Raw genomic sequence first — 27,944 nt, forward strand, 5'->3', positions numbered from 1 at the left:
GAATGTAGGGCATGAATTGGACCTTGAAAAATGGGCATGTTTATTCAGGCAAGACCAAGAGCAAGGATAGACTATATTGAGTGAGAAACGATGCTATTTGACATTCATTAATAGTACTTGGTTAAACTTGGATGGTGTAAGGAGAAGATATAGTATTTATATCCTTTCTATAGGTAATATAGAAATAATTTACACATTAAATTTGTATTAGGTCTTTGTTTCTCTGCATATCTCACTGTTTTATCAGTCAAAATCCTATTCTGCTTTGCAAAGTAAATAGATTCTTTACAAGTAATTTAGAAATCTGGATGCAAGGACTCAGCTAAAACAAGGAATTATTAAGCATATCCTTCATCTTCTACTTCCATTCCGCTGTTTTTTATACCATTGTTTTTCCGATAAGTCCTGGTAACTACTACAACTAGGAACATAATTTTTCCTGAGGCAGACTATGTGGCCTTAGTATTAGAAATCAATACAAAAATTAGCCGGGTGCGGTGGCAGGTGCCTATAATCCCAGCTACTCAGGAGGCTGAAGCAGGAGAATCGCTTGAACCCAAGTGGCAGAGGTTGCAGTGAGGCAAGATCGTGCCACTGCACTCCAGCCTGCGTGACAGAGTAAGACTCTGTCTCAAAAAAAAAAAAAAATTATTTTAAGAGCTTTTTGCTTACTTGAGTTAGTTTACTATTAGAATAAGTATAGAGTATTAGATAATATTTCTGTAACATGTCAGAAGTACTCCACAGTATGCATTTTTATGTCTATCCTGGAGGCCAAAATTCATTTAGATGCATTTATTTCCATGGAGTATACTTTTAGCATCATAAGAATACAATTAATGTTGGCAAAAGATAAATTACTTTATAAACTTTTTTCTCCTATACATTCAATTAATAAATATATATTCTAAAAAGGAAAATGCCCTATTATATGGACCACTGGCATACCTTACACACTCGTGCTATTTATCTATTCCTTGTCAGGAAGTCAGCTACCAGAAAGTGTAACTCATAACTATTTCGCCAAAAAGAATAGTCTCTTTTTTCCTTTCAGTTATCAATTATGAAGGAAACATATCTCTGATAGTTTAAAATTATGAAGTAAATGAAAAAAGAAAATTCACTTTACAAAAATAGTATAACATTTTATTTTACTTATTTTATTTGCTGTATTTCAGAAACATTTTAAGACAGTTAAATCATACTGAGTAGAATGTAGGGACTACAACATAAGGAAAGCATTAACAATATTAAAGACACATGCCAGGCACAGTGGCTTATGCCTGTAATGCCAGAAATTTGGGAGGTTTAGGCAGGCACATCACTTGAGCCCAGGAGTTCTCAACCAGTCTAGGCCATATGGTGAGACCCTATCTCCACAAACACACACAAAAAAATAAAAAAATAAATAAAATTAGCCCAGGTGTGGTGGTGTGCACCTTTTTTTTTATCCCAGCTACTCGGGAGGCTGAGGTGGGAGGATTACATAAGCCTAGGGAAGTCAAGGCTGCGGTGAGCTGAGATCGCACCACTGCAGTCCAGCCAGGGTGACAGAGCAAGACCCTGTCTCAAAAAAGAAAAAAAAAAAGAGAATAAATAAAAATAAGAAATGTTTTTGCATTAAGTAAGAGTTGTTGGAAGCTATAGTTTTACTTAAGAATGGAATATTTTATCTCCCATTTTTGCAGTTCTTTTTTGTATGGACTAAAGTGATTCCTACAGGGGACATTCAGCTAATTTAATATAGTGGAAGGACAATTCATTATAAATATAATTTTGTGTTGTCTTTAAAGGTTATATTGCTTAAGAATCAAAGTGTCTAGAAATTGGGTTAGTAATCTAGTTTAATACTTTGAATAGTAATTTTTTATCATGAGCCTTAGAATCTATAACTTCTTTATTTTTTTTTGCTTTTTAAAATTTAGTAAATGTATTGTTTTTATATTTTTTTCTTATACAGTGATTTACTGCTCAGATTGGACTAACAGCAGTTTTAACATAACTTACTTTCTTTAGTCATTATGCATATTTAAGACACTATGCATACTTATTGCTCAAATTTTATAATGTCCATTAATTTTGGATAAAAAGTAAGCATGGTTCAGTGGAGAAGTGTAATATGTTTTAAGGTTGTACCAAGTGGATACAGCAAAGGACCTTGAGTATGGCTATGGACCTTAGGTAGATTTTAGAGGGCTTACTAAAACACAATGGTAAATTTTGTATAATGTTCATGCATGAGTTTTTATAGTTTTCAACAGAATCTCAAGGAGGGTCATGACCAGATAAGGTTAAGAACTAACATGACTAGAGACAGAAAAGAGAAATAAAATAAATTGATGCTTGATAAAGGTGATTCTTGCTTAATGGCTGCTTTGGCTTTGTAGGGACAAAGTTAATTATAAGACTCTTCAAGGAAACTATTAGAAATTGGATGATTTTATATATATATTTTATAAATTTATAAATTTTAACAAGCCTTGAAGTTTACATATTTTCTGTTATTCTTAAGTAATTTTGGAGAAAACCTATTCCTTTTAAAGCAGTAAAGCCCAGCATCACAACTCTTGGGTATTATTTCTCTTCTTCATAAAGCTATGAATAGTTTTTTAAATATTTTCTTACATAGGCTCATAATCTTCTGTTTACATTTCTAGAATGTTTCTATAATTATATGAACCACTGCTCTTTTTTGAGAGAAGGTTCATCATGAAAACAGTATAATTATGATTTTACTTTTTTTTTTTTTTTTTTTTGAGATGGAATCTCGCTCTGTCGCCTAGGCTGGAGTGCAGTGGCGCGATCTCGGCTCACTGCAAGCTCCACCTCCCGGGTTCACGCCATTCTCCTGCCTCAGCCTCTCCGAGTAGCTGGGACTACAGGCGCCCGCCACCACGTCCGGCTAATTTTTTGTATTTTTAGTAGAGACGGAGTTTCACCGTGGTCTCAATCTCCTGACCTCATGATCCGCCCGCCTCGGCCTCCCAAAGTGCTGGGATTACAAGCGTGAGCCACCGCGCCCGGCCGATTTTACTTTTTAGTGCAATCCAAAATATATTTGAGTGGGTCAGCCATTGTGCACAGATTTAAAACAGACATTATCCTGGTCTAGCCAGACAAATTATTGTATATCAAATAATTTTAAAATGTTGAAGACTGTGTGGCAGAAGGATAATAATATTGGAACAGATTGGAGAGAAAATTGCTTGATAGGGTGAACTGGAAAAGGCATCACAGAGAAGTTGGGCTTTAAAGATTGAATAACATTATGAAAAGTGAAGCATTGGAGACAGAGGGAGAATGGTGGGCATTCTTGACAGAATGATGAACATGAACAAAGTCTTGGAGTCAGGAAAACACATGATAATTTAGAGAATCTTAGGTAGTCTGTTGTACCTAGATAAGAGATAGTGGTATGGGGAATGGAAAGTGATAGAAGATGAAGATTAAAACATCATTCTCAGTAAACTATCGCAAGGACAAAAAACCAAACACCACATGTTCTCTCTCATAGGTGGGAATTGAACAATGAGAACTCATGGACACAGGAAGGGGAACATCACACTCCGGGGACTGTTGTGGGGTGGGGGGAGGGGGGAGGGACAGCATTAGGAGATACACCTAATGCTAAATGACGAGTTAATGGGTGCAGGAAATCAACATGGCACATGGATACATATGTAACAAACCTGCACATTGTGCACATGTACCCTAAAACCCTAAAGTATAATAAAAAAAAAAAAAGAAGAAAAAAAAAGAAAGTAGTTTAGAACTTTTAGGGAATTTATACTCGTGTTTTGATATCAGGAACCAGTGAAGGATTTTTAGTAAGGTACCTATGTGATCAGAAAGCATAATATGCAAATAAACTTCTGTAGACAGGATGAAGATTGGATTTAGTCAGGGGAAGACTGGGGTCTGAAGGTAGGAAGACCTAAGAGAAGGTTGTTTCAATAGACATAGTAAACCTGATTGAAGGTGGTGGCAGGAGAAAAGGTAAAGGAGAGAAATCTGAGTTATTTAGGCATCAGAACAAGCAAGGCTTGTAAATCAATTGAATGTGAAAAATGAGGAAATGGAGGAGTTAAATTCTGAGACTGTAAAACTTGGTTTACTAAATAAATATTTTAATCCTTAGTTGAAGCTGGAATTGCAAGAGATTACAAAAAAAGGAATAGCTGAAGTATTATATTAAGTTCCACAGGGGGATTAAAGAATTATGTTAGAGATTAGAAGGGACTTTAGAGATGATGGACTCCTGTGTTTTGTAGAGGTACCTGAGAGACTGCTATGACAGGTAAAAATGAGGCCAAATGGATAGGGATCTAGGCTTCTTACTCTCTTTAGCCAGCATCATTCTGATATTATTTGATTACTGTGTATTGATTCTATATCAAATTTTGTTTGGAAAAAAAGTGATCTGCTAAAAGAAAAAAAGAAAGAGTTTGAAAACCACTGCTTGAACCTCCTCATAAATAGGCAAAGGGTATTGTTCTAGTCTCACGATGAACATGTGTTTTCCTGAAGTGTCTACATATCACTCAAGCATTATGTGGAGAGCCCGGAAGCAGATGCAAAAGTGTTGTGCAACCCAAAGAATAATCAGTAATACAGCAGAGTTACTGTTTACACCATAAAAACAATTGCATTATTTCGAAAGAACGTGTTGGAATATAAGATCAGGAAATGAATCTTGGAAAACCACTGCCTCTCTACAGAGAAAGGAAATCCAGTACATTAAATGCATGAAGAACCACTCATATAGGTGAGAGACCAGGCTGTATATACAAATGTGTTAAGAGCCTGAGTTTTGAATTAAGAAAGCCCTGAGTTTGAAACCTAGTCCTGCCACTTACTATATAGCTCTGAACAAGCACTCATAACCTCAGTTTATCTGTCTGTGCAAAAGTGGGAATAGTATAACCTACCTCAAAGAGTTGTTATGAGAAGTAAATGAGATAATGTAGGCAAAGCTTTTAATGGAGTACTCGGCATATAGTTCAGTGCTAAATAAAGACTATGTTTAATAGCTAGAGAGGTTTCAGAAACCAAAAAAGGAGAGAGTATTAAAGAATAGAGGTTTGAAAGTCAATGTCTAATACCAAAAGTAAGTGGAGTATGATGAGGATTAAGAGGAGACAAGAATTTTGGGGGGATTTCACATTCATAAGACAGCTTCGAGAGTGTGGTAGAAGCAGAAGTCAAATTACAGTAAGCTTAAAGCATGAAAGCAAAGTCTGGCAGAGGTGGCAAGAATTGTATATATGTATTTTAAGATGTTCTATGTTGAAAAGAAAATGAGCGAGATGCAGTGGTTTGAGAGGAAGGAAAGATTAGTAAGGGTTTTATTTTTAGGATTAAGTGCAGTTGAGGAAGGGAATAATAAATGAAGCAAGGTCATATGGGAAGCAGGATTACAAGAAGAGGCATCTCTTTTGGTGCAGAAGACAAGGACAAGTGAAGATTTAAATGTATGTTTATGTTTAGAGATAGAATTGTGGAAGTTGAGAGAGTTCAAGGTTCATTTCCATTGTTTATGGAAACATAATGATAATCTGCTAAGATTAATTGTTTTAGTATTAAAGGTTCTAAGAAAGTAGGAAATTTTAAATTAGTGCTGTGGAAAGAAGAGATGGGTAAAAGATCAGTGTGCGGCTTGGATTGCTTATGGTAGTTATGAGGCACGAAAGGTAGCAAAGCCAATAACATGTAATACATAATACATAATAAACATAGTGAATGGAAAAATGAATAGCACCCAATAAATTTAATAAATACAATTATTAAAGTAATTTGGATCAGTTTACTCTTTATTAAATGGAATTGTTAAAGCCCTTTGTAGTTATTTTTAATTATTAATAATTAAAAGAGAAATAGTTACCTTATAAATTTCCCAACTTTTATGAGTATTTGAAATTACTTCATTTATTATTTCCTTCTTAAACTTTCTGCTTATTTTATTTTTCTCATCTCATCTTTCCTCCTAAAAAATGGTAAAGCATCTCTATCATATAACATATTCTAGGTGGTGCTAAAGATGTTTGAGTAATAATTGATAGTTATATTTTTGTTGCATTTTATTTTAAAATATTTAGAATATTTTAACCTTTGGCACTGTCATATTACAGTGAACACTGGGGGGAGGAGGCAAGCTTTCCAATAACAGTTTCCATGTGCTTTGCTTACTGTCTGCCTATCTTTTTAAATCTCACTTTTTAAATTAAACTATACCTTTTTTCACTTCTTTCTTGAGTCTTATTTATATTCTTGTTTCTGCCATGCTTGCAGTCATTTTCTTACTCTACCTCGCTCCAGATACAGTCAGACCATTGACCATCATCACAGGGATGGCAGGTATATTTTTCTTACAATTCAGTCTGTTTGTGGAATTGCTTGTGCCTGTGTATTGATATGATATAGTTCACTTTTATTTCTGTTTTTAGGTATATACATATATGGTTGTTAATGAAATACAGAAATATCACCCATATAAAATAACATGAAATAAAATGTATTAACTAATTGTAGTAGGACATCAAAAATACAGCATCCCTTTTGTAAATTAGGAGAATCTCTTTGGTGATTCTAAAAATTTAGTTCATCGGGAATTACTGTTAACTCTCTATTATCTATAAAGTTAGAATAACAGTATTATCTTTAAATTAACTCCAGTTGACTACTCACCTTCCTCAGCAGAGTCCATAATTAGGTATTTAGATGGCGTAGGTCTTGAAAACTCACTTTCCCACCTCACTGCTCCAGAGTAGAGGAATCTGTCATTGAAGTGCTTAGGTTGAACTGATTTGTTTGTGGTTGCCTTGTCAGAGGTGGCTGTGATCTGCTCCCTTGTCATAGTAGAAAATCCTTATCTGCAGAGAATACTGTCTATGAGAAAACACTTGTTCATTTCTACCCTACCACCATTTCTCTTTCCAAAGTGGGAATTTGCAGTGAGTCATAGATAGTACAGCTACAATGCCTTAAGGAAATATAATTTACATTGGAGGGAAGTCTCAGTTACCTGGCATATAATAGCAAGAGGGGTTAACTAGAAAGAGAGGTTAATTAGAAAGAAAAGGGAGAGAAGATCTCTAAAATCTGAAAAGTTCTCAAGGCTGTGTGGAGATTTAGAGATTTGAGCCAGTGACAACATTTGAGATCCTTTAGGTAAAGAAATAATGTGGTGAAAGGCTTAGCTAGTATAAATTAGGAATTATGTGCCATGGTTGGTCACCTTGACTATTGTTTCTAAGTGATTTGGAGTTATGTGTGATTTCCTTCATCCCTATGAAATTAGCTAAGAGTTGATAATAAGAGTTTATAAAAATGATTAAAAACTAATGAGTAAATGTATAAGTATTTTATTTATGTGGGTAAATGTGAAAAGAAACATAAGAGGTAATAGCAACAGTAATTTACTAATAAGTTTTGTAATGTCTTTCAGCAAATATAATTGAAATTTAGTGCCTTCCAGTTTATTATATGATAATGGTTATTGCCATATTTTATTTTCTTTTGCAATTTTTCACTCTTTTTTGTTATTCTGCTTCAATCTTAAATAATTATCTTTTGTTGTTTTTTGTTTTTACTGTTGCTATATATTGCATTCCGACTATTTTTTACTTTCAGTAATTATACATTTACCTTACAAAAATATGGAAAAGTAGTTATATAACTGTGTTTCGATAATTGGCTAAAGTTTTTTAAAGGTGGGTGACGTACATGAATGAGACACTACTGATTATAGACTTACTGTATATACTCTGGTGTCTCTTCATTTCATGCTAAGTTAAAGTCATATCACATCACTTTTTCAATAGTTTGTATTTTCTTAGTCTCAGTTATCAACAAATAGATTATCTGCTTCATGTTACTTAGTTTTTCCATTCAGCAATGTAACTAGAATTAGTTCTTGATCATCTCAATTTTGTACTTTTCCCCAAATTCTCAACTTCAGCCTAATTGGCCCATTTTGAAGATGACATTTATGAATTGTCTTTCTGTGCCACAATTTGGTTTGTGCTGAGAAAACAGAGATCATTAATGTTTATATTAAAATATAACATGGAAAAATCTGTTTCCACAAGCAAGTTATCAAATATCTAATGTAGGATTTACTATGTATATTTAGAGGTATACGTAATATTTATTTTATATGTATTAAAGTATTTGCCTTGCCCTAGGGCAACAGAAACTCTTGAGGGCCTAAGTCTAGTGACCTAGATAATATGGGTAGAATTTGTAAGAATGAATGAAGTTCCTTTGTTTTTTTAAAAAATATTTTGTATCCATTAACCAACCCCTCTTCATCTCCTTCTCTCTACTATCCTTCCCAGTCTTTGGTAACTACCATTCTGTTCACTGCCTCCATGAGATCAATTTTTAGCTCCCATATATGAGTGGAAACATGCAGTATTTGTCTTTCTGTGCCTAGCTTATTTGTTGATGGACAATTAGGCTGATTCCATATCTTGGCTATTGTAAATAGTGCTGCAGTAAACATGGGAGTGCAAGTATCTCTTCAATATACTGATTTCCTTTCTCATGGATATATACCCAGCAAAGGGATTGCTAGATCATATGGTAGTTCCATGTTTAGATTTTTAGGAACCTCCATACTGTTTTCTATACTGGTTGTATTAATTATATTTCCACCAGCAGTGTACAAGCATTCCCCTTTCTCTTCATCCTCTCCAGCACTTGTTATTTTCAGAATTTTTTTATAATAGGCATTTTAACCTGGGTGAAATCGAATCTCATTGTGGTTTTGATTTGCATTTCTCTGATAATTAGTGATGTTGAGCATTTTTTTATATACCTGTTGGCCATTGTATGTCTTCTTTTGAGAAATGTCTATTCAAATATTTTATCCATTTAAAAAAGCAGATTATTGTTGTTATTTTGTGCTATTGAGTTGTTTGAGTTCCTTATATATTCTGTTTATTAATCCCTTGTTGGATGAATAGCTTGCAAATATTTTCTTCCATTCTGTAGGGGTCACTTCACTTTGTTTATTGTTTTCTAAGCTGTACAGAAGCTTTTCACCTTGATAGAATCTCATTTGTCAATTTTTGCTTTGGTTGCCTGTGTTTTTGAGGTCTTACTCAATAAATCTTTGCTAGATAGAAGGAATAAAATCTAGTGTTCAATAGCATAGTCAGGCAACTATAATTAACAATAGCTTACTGTATATTTTTAAAAATCTGGAAGAGAAGATTTGAAATGTTCCCAACACAACGAAATGTAAATGTTTGAAGTGACACATATCCCAATTACCCAAATTTGATCATTACATATTATATGTTTGTATCAAAATGTAACAGTACCCCATAAATATGTACAACTATTATGTATCCATAAATTTTTTTAAATATTAGCTCTCATTCTAATTTTGCTACATACAAATGAATGTGTATTAGTTACAACACAATGTAATAACATGAACATCCTTGAATCTACTACCCAAACCAAGAACAGAACATCTAATTATGCATCTTACATTTCCCTGCACTCTCCTTGCCTGTTATATCCCTGTGCCTCTTTCGCAGAAGTAATAAATGCTATTCTGAGTTTGCAGTGTAACTTTCTCTTTTTTTACTTTTTTTAAGGGACTTTGATCATTTGTTATCTACACTAACTTTCTAAGTTTCTCTTCCCTCTGACCTCCATCCCAATCCACTTTGAGATTCTTGGGCTGACCTTTTTGTGGACATTTGTTGAACATGTGAATGCTGACCTAGTAATCTATCCATTCTCCTGTATTTATTTCTGTAATGTTTTGTGCTTGTTATTTTTATATCTTGTACCTTTGTATGTAATGCAACTAAACACAACCACCCACTACCCTTCCTTGTTGCTGTCATTTGTTGACCTCTTAGTAATATCATTTTATTCACGGATGATTTTAGAACCTGGCTTTAGTCTTCCTCAACTTCACAATTCCTGCCATCAAGCCCGTCAGCATTTACTTGAATAATCTATTTAGCACCCACTCACTTCCTTAACTTTCTCTAATGTAGCGAGCATTACCTCCAATTCTACTTTGGTCAGTCACTCTCATGACCATACTTTACATTTTATTATCAGTAGAAATTGTTCTAGCTCTGAAATCTTAATTTGAATACTATGCTCTTGGACTCCATGATTGCACACTTTTTTTTTCTTATTGTTTCATTAAGTTATTTCTACTTCACTTGTTCTTCTGTCTCAGTAGAGAATGCTGCTCTCTTGACCCTTTTATTTTCTTGCTGTTAGCCTCCATCTTTCTTTACTTACATATCCAGAAGTTGAATCCATTCTCTTGTAGAATTCTCTTGTAGAATTGTTTTTGGACTAGATTATCCAAATTTTTACTTACTTGAGTCAAAATAATTGACCACTTAAAAGTGGACAATAAAAAGTAACTTTTTTATTGAGAGCTATGGAAAAAGAAAGTAGCATCAGTATCTAAGTATTCAGTTCTCTAGCCTCGGTTTCAAGGCAGCATATACTTTCAACTGGAAATTGTTTCCTAGGAATAAAATATGTGTTAATAGCTTCAATTGGGCCATAGTTTGGCTATATGATATCTGGAACTTTCTAAATGAATAGGATGAATGTAGTAAATTTAACGTGGCATCCCCAGTTATGCCCACTCCATTAGAAGAAGCTGGGCTTTCACTGGTCTTTCTACCCTAGGGTATAACATGAAAAATTATGAGGACTACCTCTTTGGGAACAGAAGAGTAGAGACTTAAATAATGTTTGCTAAGCTTTTTTTATATTACTTCAAGAGACAATATTAACTAACACTAGAAATCAAAGGATGTCTTCTGGCCAGGTTATGCTAACTAGTATAAAATAATATTTGATTCATTGTGCATTTTAAAATGCACTCATTTGAACAAACATGTTTAGGATGGATATCATGTTACCCTTTATTAATATCTCTTTATTAAAATATACCCTTTATTTTAATAAATACAACCTTTTTTAACATTTACCTTTGTACCCTACTTATTTTTCTAGTACTTATTCCTGCTTAGAGCTATACACAACATATTAAGGAACTACTAACATCTATGGTGGGCAGCTGGATTTTTATGTAAAGTATCATGGAAGAGACAACAACTCAGCTGTATCTTAAAGAATAAATAGGAATTATTTAGATTGATGTGGAGGTGAGGGAGGATGTTTGTGACATTTTAAAGAAATGTATGAACAGGGTCACAGAAGTAATAAATATCGTATTTTGGAATTGTTGTAACATTATTCGCAAGGCAGGAAATAGCAAGAAATGAATCTGGAATGATAGAGGGGGTTCCACTTATGAATAATCTTTTTTTTTTCTTTTTTCTTTTTTTTTTTTTTTTTTTTTTTTGCAGTGGAGTCTCACCCTGTCACCAGGCTGGAGTGCCAATGGCATGATCTTGGCTCACTGCAACCTCCACCTCCCAGGTTCAAGCGATTCTCCTGCCTCAGCCTCCTGAGTAGCTGAGATTACAGGCATGTGCCATTGCATCTGGCTAATTTTTGTATTTTTAGTAGAGATGGGTTTTCCCCATGTTGGCCAGGCTAGTCTTGAACTCCTGACCTCAGGTGATCTGCCCCCTTTGTCCTCCCAAAGCGCTGGGATTATAGGTGTGAGCCACCAAGCCCAGCCTGAAGAATCTTATATACTCTTCATAAATGTTAAGGAACTTAGATCAAAGACTGTAGGTTCTAGAGGTACTTGGAAGGGATTTAATTAGAGATGGTGATAACAAGTTCATTCACCTTAGAGTACCTACTTACAGACTATGTGAATGATCGATTTGAAGAGAAAAAAGCAAAAGAGAGACATGTAGTAGATGGAAGAACAGAGAGAAAATAGTGGTTTTAAGAAATTAAAATCAGCAATACTTGATAAATAATGGAATTTGGATTTTGAGAGAGTGCAGAGTCATGAAAAGTTCCCAGTCTTATACCTTCAATAACTAGATTCATAAGGTACCTTAACAGGGTCCAAGTGGGTTCTTAGGGGAGGAATCAGTTTAGGTGTGAGACAAGTTCAGTTTTGGAATTACTGAGAAAGCTAAGAGGAAATATCTAGCAAGGAATAGAGTAAACAATTTTTAAACTTGAAGTTGCGTAAGCTACATAGAGTAATTTCAGAGTAAATTCACTACTAATGGTAAGCAGTCATAAAAAGTAAGTGAAATCCATCTGAGAAACAACCCATGAAATGAGGGCTTAGAAGTTTTTCCCTGCCTGAGGAACATTAACATTAAGTGGCAGAGGGAGGAAGAGGAGCTTCTGAGCGACATAAAGAAGAATAGTTTCAAGAAGAAAATAATAACATTACAGTAAAAATAATGAATGAAAAATGCCTGTTGGATATGTCAAGTGAGGTGTCATGGATGACTTCAGCTGGGGTAATTTTAGAAGGATGGTGAGGGGGGAAAAAGGCAGGTTGCAGTAGCCTAAGTATGACCAGGAAATAAGAAAATGAACTTATCAAGAAAGTGTGAAGGAGAAAAATTTGATAGCATATGTGATATCAAAAGATGTTTCTTTCCCTTCGAGTAAGAAATATGTCCATGTGTTCACACACTGGAGCAAAGGATGTTTTAGAGAAAGATAAGTCAAAAATACAGAAAAAAAAGACAGAATGATTGGAAGAAGAGTCCTAGGGGAGGTAGGAGGTAATCAGACTAAACACACAGATGGATTTTGTGAACAGAAAGAAGCTATTATTTACCACTGAGACAGGAAGAAAATAGATGGGAGAAGTGAAGCTAAGTAAAAGGATGCTAATAGAGGGAAATCAAGTTTGTTATTAAACCATTGTTAGTGTTTTAATGACTGTGTGAGTAGGAAGATCGGTTAGAAGGGAATCTGAGTGCTGTATGGGAGTGGTTCAGATGATCAGCCATAGAGTCCAGGGTGGATAAGGAAAGAAGAAAGTCAAAGTTGGTGATATATACTGGCAGGAATTGGTGGGACTGATGGCAGAATAAAGTAGGGTTATTGAAGTCTTGAAAGTCTGGAGATTGGGGTTCACGATTGTTCAATGATTTTCTGCCTTTGCATTGAAATCTTCTAGCACTACCATAGTCAATCCCTAAAATTACCAATGACTAAGGGATAGTGATTGGAAGTTGGATAGATAATAGCAACCTGTATTAATAATGAATGTTACTGCCAAGTGGAGTGCTTAAGAGAAGTAAGGACTATGTCCATTGTGATTTGGGGGGTAATTGTCAGAAATGTCTCTAGGGAGCCAACTTCCCCTCCTGGATTCCTGGACTGTGAAATGTGAAAGAATAAGTAGCTTCTGCAGATGAAGGCTACAATGGAAGCAGAGGCTACACAGTTGAACTAAATGTTATTTAAGGCAAGAATATGCAAAAACCATCCTGCAGGAAGGTTGATGTTTAAGGAATTTATTAATAATGGAATAAGGATTCTCAAAAATACAGAAGAGAATTAGAAGAGATTAAGAATGGTACAGAAGAGAGTATAGTAAATGAAGAATTTTGGGAGAAGAAGGTATCAGGAGGCAGTGGGGATTGCCTTTTACTTCATAGCCAAGAATCACAGAGATAACATACTTGAATAGAACTGATTAAATTAAAATATTCTAAGTTAATTGTCAGTTGTTTTAATACCAGAACTGGCTGAGGGTCCCTGGAAAGGTTTGACCTGTGTCCAGATTAATGATGAGGGCTACTATGAAGTTTGAAGAGAGGCAATGATGGTCCTATGTCAAGATGGGTAACATAACTAGAACCCTGGTTAAAGAAAGGATTCTGACAAAGTTAGTGGAGTCATGGTAAAGTCTATGTTCTACATAGACTGTTTTCTTAAAGATTCCCTACGTGTAAGGTAGTGCTGAGAACTCTTAGTCAATGTGATCTAAGCCAATAACACACTTTCCCAACTGCTATCATTTTTAATCTTAATTTCTCTACATTACCAATTATCTTCTGTCCTCTTACAACTGTTTTGTTCTCCATCAAAACTAAGTTCTATTTACATTTCTGACTCTAGCCTATCTTAGTTTCTCTGGAATTTGCCTGCATTTATTATTTCTTGTTTCTGTTGTATTTCAATCTTTCTTCCTTTACTGATTTTATTTCTCCGCAAATTACTGTTGAAATTGTCTTAATAATACCTTCTGGCCAGGCGCAGTAGCTCACGCCTGTAATCCCAGCACTTTGGGAGGCCGAGGTGGGCAGATCACCTTGAGGTCGGGAGTTCAAGACCAGCCTGACCAACATGGAGAAACCCCATCTCTACTAAAAATACAAAATTAGCCGGGTGTGATGGTGCATGCCTATAATCCCAGCTACTTAGGAGGCTGAGGCAGGAGAATCGCTTGAACCCGGGAGGCGGAGGTTGTGGTGAGCTGAGATGGCGCCATTGTACTCCAGCCTGGGCAACAAGAGCAAAAGTCCTTCTCAAAAATAAAAATAAAAGTAAAAATAAACAATAATAATAATACCTTCTTTCTGTTCTGCTACCCCTTCAAGCTAACTTGAGAGTGGTCTATTTATCTCTCTCTCTCTCTCTCTCTCTCTGTCTTTCTCTCTCTGTCTCTCTCTTTTTACTTAGGTCAGATATCTCAAGTGTGTATTTTTACGTATGCTTCCTTCACTCCTTCATCAGCTCCTAAGCCTTAACCTTCTACAGTTTGACTTCTGCCTCCAGTGCTTTACTGATTTTATATATATATGTATTTGGGTTTGGGTTTTTGTATGTGCCTTTTTTGCACTATTTAATTTCTGTTAATAGATCATCATTTCATTTCTGAGGCTGAAAATTTAAAAGGTTTTTTATATTTAACTTATATGGTGATTTGTCAAACATTATTGAGAGAAAAAACCATCCCTGCTATCAAAGAAAACACAGTTCAGTGAAATTAACAGCCTTAGAATAAAGACAGCCCAGTTCAACTTCCAGCCCAGAAAATATCAAATTATGTGAATTCGTCCAAGCTTCTATAAGCCTTAGTTTGCTCGTTTCTAAAGTGAGAGAATTTGGATTATGTAACTTCTGAGATTCCTTCTATCACTAACATTGTTTGTATGCTTCTGAATATTATGTATGTTCTCTATATTTTATATTATATATTTTGCATATTGTGATTTGTAATGTTTGTCATTCATACCTTCTTCTCTATTTCCACCCTCATTACTACAAGTCAGAGCCTTTTCCTAATCTAGCTCATTCTCTGCACTACTGCTGAATTATTCTTCTTAATTTATTACTTGGAAATTACCTTTGTTCAGAAGTTTTTCTTATTACTCTCATTGAAAATTAAACTGTTTAAACCTCTTAACTAGGCATTAAAAATTGTCATAAACGGATTCCGATCTAATTTTTTAACTAACATTTCTGTTATTCCTACATTTCCATTTAACTATTTTATCTTCCATCATCTATGTGTCTGCTGAAATTTCCCCATCTGTTCATGCATGCTGTTCATCTTTTTTACTACAGTCTTTACCATATCAAGCAGACTTATTTCAAATTCCCCATTTGATAGCTTCAACATCTATACCATCTCTTAGTCGGCCTCTGTTGGTGGCTTTGTCCTTGACAGTAGGTCTTATTTGTCGTGCTTTTTTGTGTTTCCAATAAATTGGTATTGAATGTTGAGATCATATCATCAGTAATGACTGAGGCAGATAGTATTTATGCTTGAAAATGAGCACAAATTTTGTTCTGTTAGTTGGGGGGTTGGGGAGCATTAAACAATCTTCAGACTGCTACATCTTAGTATGAGATTCGCACTGGTTATTATGAAGTGACCACTACTGGCAGCAGGCAACAGTGCATATGAGGGATTTGCATTATACCCATTTCTCTATCCACGTAAAAACAGCAAAACGAAAGGAATGCTGGTGAATTGTTCAAAATTGATCAGTGAAACTATTGAATCTGTATTCTAGCTTGAGAGCCATACCTCATCAGATATACTGATATAATACAATAGCAATTCGTAATTATATTGTTTAGAGATATACTTTTTAAAATGTTTGCTATTCTATGGAATCTGAGAACCCGAGAAATGATAAAGTAGGGCCAGTACCTTGGTGGAATAACTTTAATTTTTACATTTGACAAGTCATTATTAAATTCAAACATTCACTGAATATGGGAACCTATTTCATAAAAATAAGGATTTTACAGGTAACATGTCATATTATCTCTCAGTATTCTTAAAATTTATATTTTAAAGATGTATTAATTTGTTCTGTATTAATTATGATGGGTAAATATTCCTGCTTATTTGTGGTTTTGTTTCTGTTATTTTTTAAATAAAAATTAAATAACAATGAAAATTATAAATATTTAATATTCTAAAAATATCTTCAAAATATTTACATCTTCTATGTTTGTGTGTGTGTGTGTGTGTTTAATAATACAGTATATGTTATTGTTCAGTATTGTATTTGTCCCTAATTTTCTTGAGGAAATTGAGACATTTGGTCATTTCTTCATGCAATTTTCAATAATGAATATATTTTTTAAATACCTTTGTAGATGTGAGAATACTTCTCTTTTTGATAATAAAATAACAGGCTTGTGGGTAATAGTAATTTTTTCTCCATGAATGGTGTCTTGCTTTGTCACATCAATATATATATTATACCATTTTCACATTTTAGATTGTTATTAACTTGGCTGACTCTAAATATTGTTGTCATCTTTGAATAAGCTTATTTGCTTTTAACTAATATAAAGTCTTTACATCTAACTCAACAGAAAGATTCTATAGAATAATGCTATTACACCCAAGGATAAATTAATCTTCCTCCAAAATAATATAATACTCATATTTGTGCACAATACCTATTTGCTTATTTACCATGATTTCTATGGCAAATATTTTGTATCTTGCAATCCTCATAACATTAGAAACGATGCTAAAATAATGAGCTAGAGTTTTTAAAAAGTTAATCTTGCACATTAATGATGAACATGAAAATGGTAATTTTAAAATTGTCATATTACTTTAAATTATTTGTTATATACAAGTATGTATATATGCTATATTAATTATTCTAAAACGTTTCATTTTTGATGTTTTCTAGTATATTTTATCATGTATTTATACTTCAGTTATGCAGTTAACGCCCAGAAAATCTGTAGACATTCAAGATATTTTAACAAAAATATAATGTTTCTGCTGGTTTTTTTTTTTCTTTTTTGAGACAGGGTCTCACTCTGTCACCCAGACTGGAATGCAATAGTATGATCACAGCTCACTGCAGCCTCGACCTCCTGAGCTCAAGCAATCCTCCCACTTTAGCCTCCTGAACAACTTGGACTATAGGTGTTTGCCACCACACCCACTATTTTTTTTTTGTATTTTTTGTGGATACAGCGTTTCACCATGTTGCCCAGTCTGGTCTCAAATACCTAAGCTCAAGCTATCTGTCTGCCTCAGCATCTGAAAGTGCTGGCATTACAGACATGAGCCACTGTGTTGCGTACTTCTGCTATTGATCAGCTTATTCTATACAGTATGGATATAGAGAAGTCGTTTCTTGCCCCAAACCTGAGACCATGCTTGTTCTTCAGAGATATATCCAATTTTTTTTAAATTTAAGATGTCAGCTTTATAAAGGAAAAGAATAATTCCTAAGTAGCTTTACTTTTTACAAGTTTGCCTTTCAAGAAAATCTATTACATTTACTTATGATATCTTTCCAAGATAAACATGAAATAAGTCTGATTTAATACAGACTAGGTCCTGAGTTACATATTGGGAAAATTTTCATTGATTTCTGAGTTTTAGTATTCTTAGTATTTATCATACCTGTAGAGATACTCTACTTTGAGCTTACTTTGATCTGGAGTTGTATCATTGTGAAAGATATAGACGGATGGATGGATGGATGGATGGATGGACGGATGGATGGATGGCAGGCAATAACATTGGGTTATAGACAAGAGTGCCCACTGACCTCTTCTTCCCTAGTAGAGAGAAATCCCTTGCAAGACAATTCCCTTGCATACAATCCCTTGCATACAAATCCCTTGTCCTTTCATTGAATTAGGAAACCTAAAGTACATCGCAAAACTGATAAAATAGGTAGGAAGTTGCATCAAATACTTGGAAATTTTAAAAAATCTTTTATGAGCAACTATGTTGACCCGAAAAAATGATTCAAAACTGACAACTTCGCTGGATGATTATAAAATTATTTTTCCCTTAGAATGACTGAAAATAAATACTAAACACTCAGTTTTAGTTTTTCTTATGCATAAAGATTGCTGTTTAAGATGAAGGCCTTCTAAGTTGTTTTCTTTATTATTGTGGCCTATTGTCAGTTCATCCTCATCTCAAAATCTGCATATGCTAATAATGTGCTTTTAAGGCTGGGCTGTTAACAATATAGTATGTATTGTTATAACATTGTTAGTCAATATAAATTAGTGGAGGGGCTGATACACAGTATCCTTTGTGAACACATGCAGTTTAGAATAGCAGCCATTAGATAATGATGGACAGTAGCCTAGATCAATTCAAGTACAAAAAAAAGAACTATAAATAGAGATTAGAAAATATAAACTATTCAAAAAATGTAACAGTGATAGATATTAAATCACTTTTTAAAAGACAATGGAATTATTTACCTAAGAAAGATTTAAATTTACAGGTGAGGGGGCCCTGGCTTTTTCAGTGGCTTACCCTTTGGTAATCTGATAAAACCATGGCCACTTTTTTTGCAATAATATTTTATATGCATAACATAAAATAAGGTAAATAAAATGGTTACAGAGGAAACGACTTATATTGAACTAAACACTCCAAGTTAAGAACCCCAAGTGGGCCCTAAAATGTTTTAAGCCTTGCAAGTATTTATTATTTCCCACTTTTCAGTTGCTGCTATTCAAAATTAATTATATATTCTCATCTTAAAATTAAAACTAATTCAGAATTTTGGTGGGAGTTTGTGAGTACTATACCTCAATCCCTTTAAGGGACCTGATATAAGAGTGGGTAATTTAGGCATTGCTGCTTTAAATTTTCATAGCAGTAACATTGTGTCTAAGCTAGTCAGACCTATTTTTATCCAATGTGGGAGCAGGAGCCTGTGTCATCCTTCTCTTATGTGCTGTCAAAGTTTAAAATGTAGTAGCTTTCCATTCCCCTTAACTGTGTTGGGACATTTGGGGAAATTTCTACCTTCTACTGTGGTTCTTTTCATTTTTCATTTATTAACCTATTTTCATTTCACACTATGGTATTTATTTAATATATACTTTGTATTTATGGAGAAAAATATATAAGTAAAATGTAAAAGATGGGTTAATTTTCGAACAACTTTTTCATAAAGAGACATTTTTTGTAAGAGCTACTTCCTAAGGAGTGACCTCTGTTTTATAAATAATGGTCTCCTTTTGAGGACATAGGACATAGCAACACATTTAAAGTAATTCTCTGGTTTTCACTCATTATCATATTTTTCAATTATTAAAAATGATTCTTCACAAAGAAATGAAACTGCATATCCTAACATTTACTCCACTTTCCACTTGGAAAAATTTCTTGATGGAATCAGAATAAATGAAACTGTATATAAACACATGAAATATTCGTCTAACTTTCTGCTAGGGTAATTGTAGCTATTTCCCAAAGATTTGTTATATAATAAGATGTTTATTATTAATGTAAGATAAATCTTTAAAATAAATGTAAAGATTGGTACTCTTAAAAAATAGGCTTTAAGCAATTTAAGAAATAATACATAGAGAGATATACCCTTTGTTTCTGTTGATTGTGATGAAGATATATAAAGATGTTAGACTAAAAACATGCAGCCAACTACTGAACACACTTATTTCTAAAGAAAAGTGTTCTTTTAAAATAGTTTTTCAGAAAAAAAAGACAGCTGTGATATTTACACTATGAGGTTACCTTTTCATTTCTCTTACCATTTAACTGTTGCTAGTAATTATTTTTTATATATTTACATTTAATGTCAGTTATTTTGACATGTTCTTGATGCACTTATATGAAAATACTAAACTTAGAAAGTAAATCACATGATCGTATATGGACTTAAAAGTATTTAAAAATGCTCTGACTTATATGTTACCCTATGACTTTAAAATGTAAAATAATCACAAGATATGGTATAGAATAAAGCCAATATTCACTTTCTAAAGTCACCTAATCTAATATCAAGTAGTACAAAATTGTTCGCCATATAATTCATGACATTTGGGAAATTACGTCCTTTTTTTCTTTTTTTTTTTTAATTACTTGCACTTTTCATTGTCCAAAATAAGGTTGAGATAACTTATAGGTAAAGTGGATGTCATTAAAACATTAGCTTTGAGGGAGACTAATGCTTTCTTGACTGTCTATTATATAAGCATTTCCATTTTTGTGCTTACAACTGGATGGGGAGGTAATAATTTTATTTGAAATATACTTTGGCATGTGTTTTACTTTTGAATTCTGAAGCCAAAGCTAGTGTTTTTAAAGTCATCTCCCAAATTGTGGGGCTGATGTTAGAAAACATTTATTGATCATGTCAAATGTAAAAGTATTATGCTAGGTTCCAGGGATAGAAAGGTCAACAATGAGAGGTTGCTTAAATTTAAGGATACTTCCTTCAACAAGGATTAAGTTTTGGTATTAGATTTATTTGTGGTCAAAGAGATCATGTTGTTTCAGAATTATTATTTCAATTAATATCCACTCTGAATTGAATCAGTTGGCATAGCTAAAGTGCACCAAGATAGCCAGTTAACCAGTTTTCTACAGAGTGATTTTTCTTGTGGATCAGGTTGAAATATGGCTACAGATTTCACAAGTCATCCTGTTTTCTTATAACCTCATTTTGATTCTTCTGTTTAAATGTTCAGGTGTATAGTGTTTTCTGAAAGCCTTTTTATGTCTTAGTTGGTATAGTACTAAACAGCTTCAGGTGCTACAGAATTAATGCTTATATGGTTTTCTTCACTCTTGAAAATGTTAGGAAAAGTCATTGAATTCTTTTAAAATAGAATAATTCACATATTTCACGTATTCCATTTAGGGAATTCATTTTGGAAAGCAGGCAGTTTTGTTTGTTGTTTATTATAACTGACCAACTATTATCTTTGCTGGGAATTACTTTGAAAGGCAGATTTTGGTTTTTTAGAAATTCTTAAGAAGTTTCGTTTGAAATTGCTCAGAATATGTTGGGGAAAAGAAAAATTTTTACATACTCCATAATTTTAAACAATTACCTTTTTCAAAATCAGTTTGATGCATCATAACCAAATAGCAGAAGGGCACTAAAGATCAACTGAGCTGCTTTTTGACTAACGTTTCAGGGATTGTGAAGCAGCAGATAGACAGCCATATCACAGATCCAGATCAACAGAACAACGGCCTCTCCTTGAGCGGACCACCACCCGCTCCAGATCCACTGAACGTCCTGATACAAACCTCATGAGGTCGATGCCTTCATTAATGACTGGAAGATCTGCCCCTCCTTCACCTGCCTTATCGAGGTGAAAGATAAATCAATCAGACTAATTTCCCCTTTGCCCCACCAGCACACCATTTTATTTTCCCAGCAGTTAACTGGTCTCTTCTATCATCTTTGGCTGATCACTAGTAACAATCGATACTAACCTTTTCAATGTAAACACACTATTTATATTCACTGGATATAATAGTGTGTGGCTACCATTTTAATTTGTTTATTAACTGTCCTGACTGCATTTGTTTTGTGATTTCTCATTAATCAGGAGTCCTGGGTAAATTCTCTCATTAACTGTCATGTTCCTCTCCTACAGAATGAGAAACTATTTGTGTCCATTACACATCACTTTTCAAATCATCATAATGATTATAACTAAAACTAGATTTTTAAAGTTTCTTTCTATCGATACTAATATTATGTATTAACCAGTATTTTCCTTAGTTGAATCTTGAATTGTTCAGGGTTTTATTTGTAGTTTCATGAGATGTTTTCTAATAAAGGGATATTTAATATAAGCCTGAGTAAAAATCTCTGGATCAAGGGAGAAAGGTTAGTTTGAAAGTTTGAAATCTGGTCAAAAGAAAAGTACTACCTTTTCTTTCTTGAGCAGCGAAATTCTCCTCTTGCTTTCAATGGATAGAGTACTAATTTACATTAATAATTCCATGGATTTTACTGTAGGGTTTTGTGTGCATGTATGTGTATGTATGCATATTACACCAAAAATAAACATCTTTTGCTATTTAATCATTCAGATATCCATATTTTGTCCAGTTTTCCTAACCTTTTAATCTGCAGCTAAACTTCTTTTTAAATTGTATTTATACAGCTATCATATGAACCAAATGTAGGTATTAAAAATATGTAACTCGTTATACTGAAAATGAATATTAATGATGTGTCTTTAGGTCTCATCCTCGTACTGGGTCTGTCCAGACAAGCCCATCAAGTACTCCAGTGGCAGGACGAAGGGGCCGACAGCTTCCACAGCTTCCACCAAAGGGAACATTGGATAGAAGTAAGTTTTATTTCTAATTATCTCGTTTAGGAAATACACATGGAAGCTAAGGTGAATCAAGATTTTCTGACTACCTTTGTGTTAATTTTCTTCTTTTGTTAATTATACGCCTTGTCTATATTTGATAATAGTTATATTTATAAATATTATGTATTTTGAATAAAAATTTGTAATATTTCCAGGTAAAATAAGGTATCTTTATTGCTCTTGCACATTTTTAAATTTGAATAAATGCAACTTAAAAAGTAAACATAATACTCTTAAATAAGCTGTTGGATAATATTTCTTTGCTACAAATAAGTTTATGTAATTGTTGATAGTTATATAAAGTTTATTAGTAACTAGCCAAATCAATTTTCACACACTGCAAAGGACTGGTTAGCTGATGCACAACAATGGTGATCCTTCTCAAAACTGGAGAACAAGAAAAAGGTAATCATGAATATACAATGAAAGATGCATGTTGTACTGATGTTTTTATTAATTTTACATTTTTGCATAAGAAGCACTATTTGCTGACACACACGTGAACATACTTCCCAAACATCTATAAATTCTTGGTTAAAGGACCTCTAAAAGCATGGATAACTGAATATAATGGTTTTTAAGATCATTTTTTAAATGATCCTTTTATTTAGTAACTGGATGTGCTTTGCAAATAATACATATATATTTAAATCATTTAACTTTTCTCTAGTAGATAATACATTCTGTGCCTTTGGAAATTTCTGTTGTTTTTAACCCCTGTGCTTTGGTTCCCTTTTTGTTTGTTTGTTTTTGTTCTGTTTTTTGTTTTTATTTTGTTTTCCCTAGACAATGGAGTCAAGGAGATAGAACCTTATGAAGGTCTGTACATAAAGGAGGGTTTGTTTTGTGCTAACAGCCTTTTTGGAGGGCTAGTAAGCAAAAATAAACCCAACTGCAATTGATGTCCCTTCGTTGTATAGACTTAAATACAGTAAAATTATTTTGTTTTATGATATCTGAAAAAGTATTCAACTTTTTTTAAACTTGGAAATTATACCAAGGAGTTAAATATCTTTGATTCATCAAATAACAATGCAAAGAGTTTAACTTCTTTTAAATGACCAGATAAAATGTGCTCTTCCATAAAATTTTTATGTACCTTTTAACCAGAAACTAGATTTCGAGTAAAACTTTAACCAAAGATATCAATTGCAGTCTACGTTTACATCATTGAGGATGTGCACATAGTGTAGTTATATTTACCATCATATATTTCATTTTTTATTTATGATGATGTTTTTAATTATTAAATTTGGCTTTCTAGAAAAGAAAGTTGTTAATTAGAAAGTGATTGTGGCTTGCGTTTCCAACATCATTTTTCATGTTGTAGCAAGACTGCTTACAGTATATCAGAGTTAAATATGATATAGTTTTATCATCAAACACTACGTTATAACTCAGAAGAAAATACTGAATGGTGATATATGGAGTGTCATACATTTGCTAGATCAATACAAGATCCTCTACCAGTTATGGAAATCTGAAATTAACTTTGTATCTTTAAAAACTTGTTTACTGTTTACTGATGAATCTCCAGCACATAGAATAATGCCTGACACATTGTAGACCCTCAATAAATCTTTGTTGAATGAATTCATGAAATATTTATTTAAAAAGGGAAAAGCTACCTCAAATAGTATACAAAGTACCGCTAAAATAATCTTGTCATTATATATATGTTTATATTAAATTCATATTTCTGTAACCTATTTGTAACAAATTTGTAAGTATGCTGCATTCGAGCAGCAATACTTTTATATCCTTATATAACTTGTTGATATAAGTTGTGTTCTTGTTAACTGGATGATGGTCAACTTCTGTTTTGTCGTTCTTTCTATTTCCAAGTACCATAATTTTGAACAATCCAGTGATATTGTGACTGATGGTCTGTTATGCTGCCTGAGAGAAAGACTTCACAGCATTTTTATAGTTCTTAATTATTTGCTTAAAATTGGGGGCATAGAATTTTAAATCGCTTTTCCTAAGGAAAGTTTAGTAATATTTATGGAACTTTTTGTCTCTTCAGTGTTTTTAAAGATGGAGTTTCAGCATCATTTATTGGCATATAAAGTCAGAAACTACAATTTATGCACATTTTTAAAATTGAATTTTTAATGTCGTTTATAGCGATAGTCTATTGAAATATAAGTAGCTCTATTCTTTGTAATAGCAAGTATCCTAGAAAACAGAGGCTATTGGTAATACCGAAAGTCAGAGTTGGTGAAGTTTCTGATGGGCTTCTCAATAAAGATTATCTTTACTATTGTTTTTGTCCCTATAAAATTAATTAAAACCACAGTTTTCCTTTAAAGTCCCCAATTGTGATTTTTCCATGTTTTTTATTTCATAAAACAAAGAGGAGCCAAAACCTCCCTTATCCTTTTTAGTATGAAATAAAAGGGGTTTTGTTTTTTAGTTCTGTTTTAGATAAAAGTATGGATGATTTTTTAAAGTGTTTTTATAAATGTTGATATGGAGACTTCAGTAGATTATGCAATTTTTTTTTAGTTTTAAAGAAGATATATAATATCTCTTTTAGAAATCTCAACTTCAGTTAATCTTCAGTAAGTAACACAAAATAGGCTATCGGTTGATGGTCTAAATCAAATTATGTTTGGATTATCACCTAAAAAGTTAATCGTGAGAAGTTGTAATTTAATGGCATTATTTTATAATTAAAGTATTGAAATATTTATCTTCAAATCCTTTTCAACAGCCAAAATATGAGCAAGTCATAATTTAACTCTTTATGATTTTGATTATTTTATATTTTAGTCTGTTATATATTTAGCCATTTATCTTTGTTTAGAACCAGAGAAGTAAAATAAGAATAATATAGAAAGCACAATGTACTAAAAAACTATAAGGCATTATTATTATTTTATTTTTCCCTAACTTTTATGTACTGCCATTTTGCAAAATGTCATTTTCTCTTCTTCTGGAAGAAAAGTTATATAACTTTTTTTAGTAATATACCAAGTTTATATATAAAGTATTTTGCCTACTTTACCCAGTTATCCACATATTACAAATATTTTAGAAGTCACAATTTCTCTTTTACAAATCAAAGTCATCATAAAAGCAGACAATGTGATAATTAACCAGTAAATTTATTTACTTTTCTATAGCATGTCAGAAACTTATTAAAAATAACCTATTGGGCCAGTTGCAGTGGCCCACGTGGCTCACGTCTGTAATCCCAGCACTTTGGGAGGCTGAGGTGGGTGGATCGCTTGAGCTCGGGAGTTCAAGACCAGCCTGGGGAACATGGTGAAACCCCATCGCTACAAAAAATATAAAATTAGCCAGGCGTGATGGCCCACTCCCATAGTCCCAGCTACTCGGGAGGCTGAGGTGGGAGGATCACTTGAGCCCAGGAGATGCAGGTTGCAGTGAGCCGTGATTGTGCCACTGCACTCCAGCCTGGGTGACAGTGAGACTCTGTTTCTAAATAAATAAATATCTGTTGGTGTCTTTGTCATTCTGAATAATTTAGAATTTGTTATTTGTTTAGTTTCATTGAAGAGTAACAGATATACCTATTTGGTCTTATATTTTTCTTTACTTTTGCTTCTGCAAGTACAGAAGTTAATGAAGAAACTGAGCATGTGGAAGAGCAGGGGGAAGAAAAGCAGGGAGAAGAGGTCAAGGCAGGTCTGTCTGACTGTGTATCTAAAATAAATAAGTGAATGTTTTCAAATATGACTTTTCAATTTTACATAAGACTTTAGGCTCCAAATTTATAAATGCACAATGAAGAATAGATTATTTTTCAGCACTAACTTTAAGATAAATTACCTCATTTTATTAATGAATGGGTATTACTTAAGCTATCTAGGCAATTTGTCAGAATATTTGATTTACCCAACTGGCTAAATATTTTCCCTGATGTTTAAATCAAACTAGAATTATAGATAGTGCCCCGACCAAGATATACACCTACCCTTTACCCAGCTTTACATTCAGTTCATTTGTTTATTCAAAAATATTTAATGAGTACCTACTAGAAAACTATATTTTATCATGTGTTATGGTGTGTAAAGTTTTGTTGAAGCTTTAGCCCCTTCTCCCATGGATTTTGAATCTAGTAGAAGCAAATTTTAAAGAAATATAGAACAGAATATAAATTCCATTAAAACATTTATAGACCATGATCATTTTTTCCATTACATTATTTTCCTAAAATAAAGCAATTATAGGCTTCTCTTCTTCCTCCCAGTTCAATATTACTCTAACATTTATTGTCAATCATAATTTCTCCCCATCTTTCTAAATAAAATGCATACCTTTTATTTTTGTTGTTTTTAAAGTCCCTATTATGTTTATATATCATAATGTTTAATGTTCTTGAAAGGATTTTAAAACTTAAAAGATTCCAGCCTGGCCAACATGGCAAAACCTCATCTCTACTAAAAATAAAAAAATTAACTGGGCGTGGTGGTGTGCACCTGTAGTCCCAGCTACTTGGGAGACTGAAGCAGGAGCGTCACTTGAACCTAAGAGGCAGAGGTTGCAGTGAGCCAAGATCACGTCACTACACTCCAGCCTGGGCAGCAGAGCGAGACTCTGTCTCAAAAAAGTTAAAACATTATATAATCAGTAAATCAGTATATTTTTGTATACTTCTTTTATCAAATTTTCACTATTTTTATTTGAAACTCAGAATTGGATACTAATCTTATCCAATTATCAAGTTTAATTGTAACTTTCTTTGAATAATACAGAATATCTTTAATCTTATCAAGTGTTTAACTGACCACTTTTTATTTATGAATAATAGAGTGTACTTTTTGTGCCTTTTTTTCCTCTGGTTTCCATGGTGTGAAAGCAATGCCATTACGTATATTGTACATAAGATATATTTTCATGGAAGCATTCTCTCAGTGGAGTTTTTAGTTTTACAACTGAAAACATCTCTTAAGCGACTAGAATTACTCATTATCAGTAACTTTTTAATGTCATAAAGGTGACAAATATCATCAAAGTCATCTGATAATGGAAACAGGCAAATTTAATTGCATATTTCTAGACATGTAGAATTGCTTTGGTTCTGAATATCTAGTATCTAACTTCTAGAATGTCACCCTTCTTCCATTTTCCTGGAATAATTTAGGAATCACATTTCTATGGAATATTGTAAGAATGAATTTCATTTTAGCTTAGCTGTTAATGTTCTCCCATTAGCTCATTCCTCTGTATCTCATATAGTCCATACAAACACTGCAGCCTTTCGCGCTATTAATTGTCTTCCACATGAAAGTCATTTTTTAAGGTAGCATTAGTTTGGGGACTTCAGCAATAGTTAATATCACTTTTATTTACTTTAAATTCATTAAGATAAAGAAGCCCATGTGCTAAACCAGTTTGTTGCTGCTGTTTTATTGTCAAAAGTAATTAGTAAGTTGCATCAGTTTTTAAATTAACATAAAAGCATAACCATA

At 33.2% G+C, this 27,944-nt stretch overlaps 1 protein-coding gene across 49 annotated transcripts in view; it reads left to right on the forward strand.

The window, feature by feature from the left end:
• Positions 1-27,944, forward strand: part of RIMS2 (regulating synaptic membrane exocytosis 2) — a 776,667-nt gene that overhangs the window by 507,032 nt on the left and 241,691 nt on the right. For 17 of the 49 annotated variants that reach the window (XM_030795330.1, XM_030795305.1, XM_030795306.1 and 14 more), the window contains 4 exons: positions 6,289-6,354; positions 21,304-21,483; positions 22,367-22,476; positions 23,290-23,322. In XM_030795330.1, coding sequence (XP_030651190.1) covers positions 6,289-6,354; positions 21,304-21,483; positions 22,367-22,476; positions 23,290-23,322 — 389 coding nt within the window. The remainder of the gene's footprint in view (positions 1-6,288; positions 6,355-21,303; positions 21,484-22,366; positions 22,477-23,289; positions 23,323-27,944) is intronic. The other 32 variants (XM_030795317.1, XM_030795324.1, XM_030795326.1 and 29 more) reach the window with 5 other exon arrangements.

The sequence above is a fragment of the Nomascus leucogenys genome, chromosome 16, assembly GCF_006542625.1.
Source record: "Nomascus leucogenys isolate Asia chromosome 16, Asia_NLE_v1, whole genome shotgun sequence".
Taxonomy (NCBI): domain Eukaryota; kingdom Metazoa; phylum Chordata; class Mammalia; order Primates; family Hylobatidae; genus Nomascus; species Nomascus leucogenys.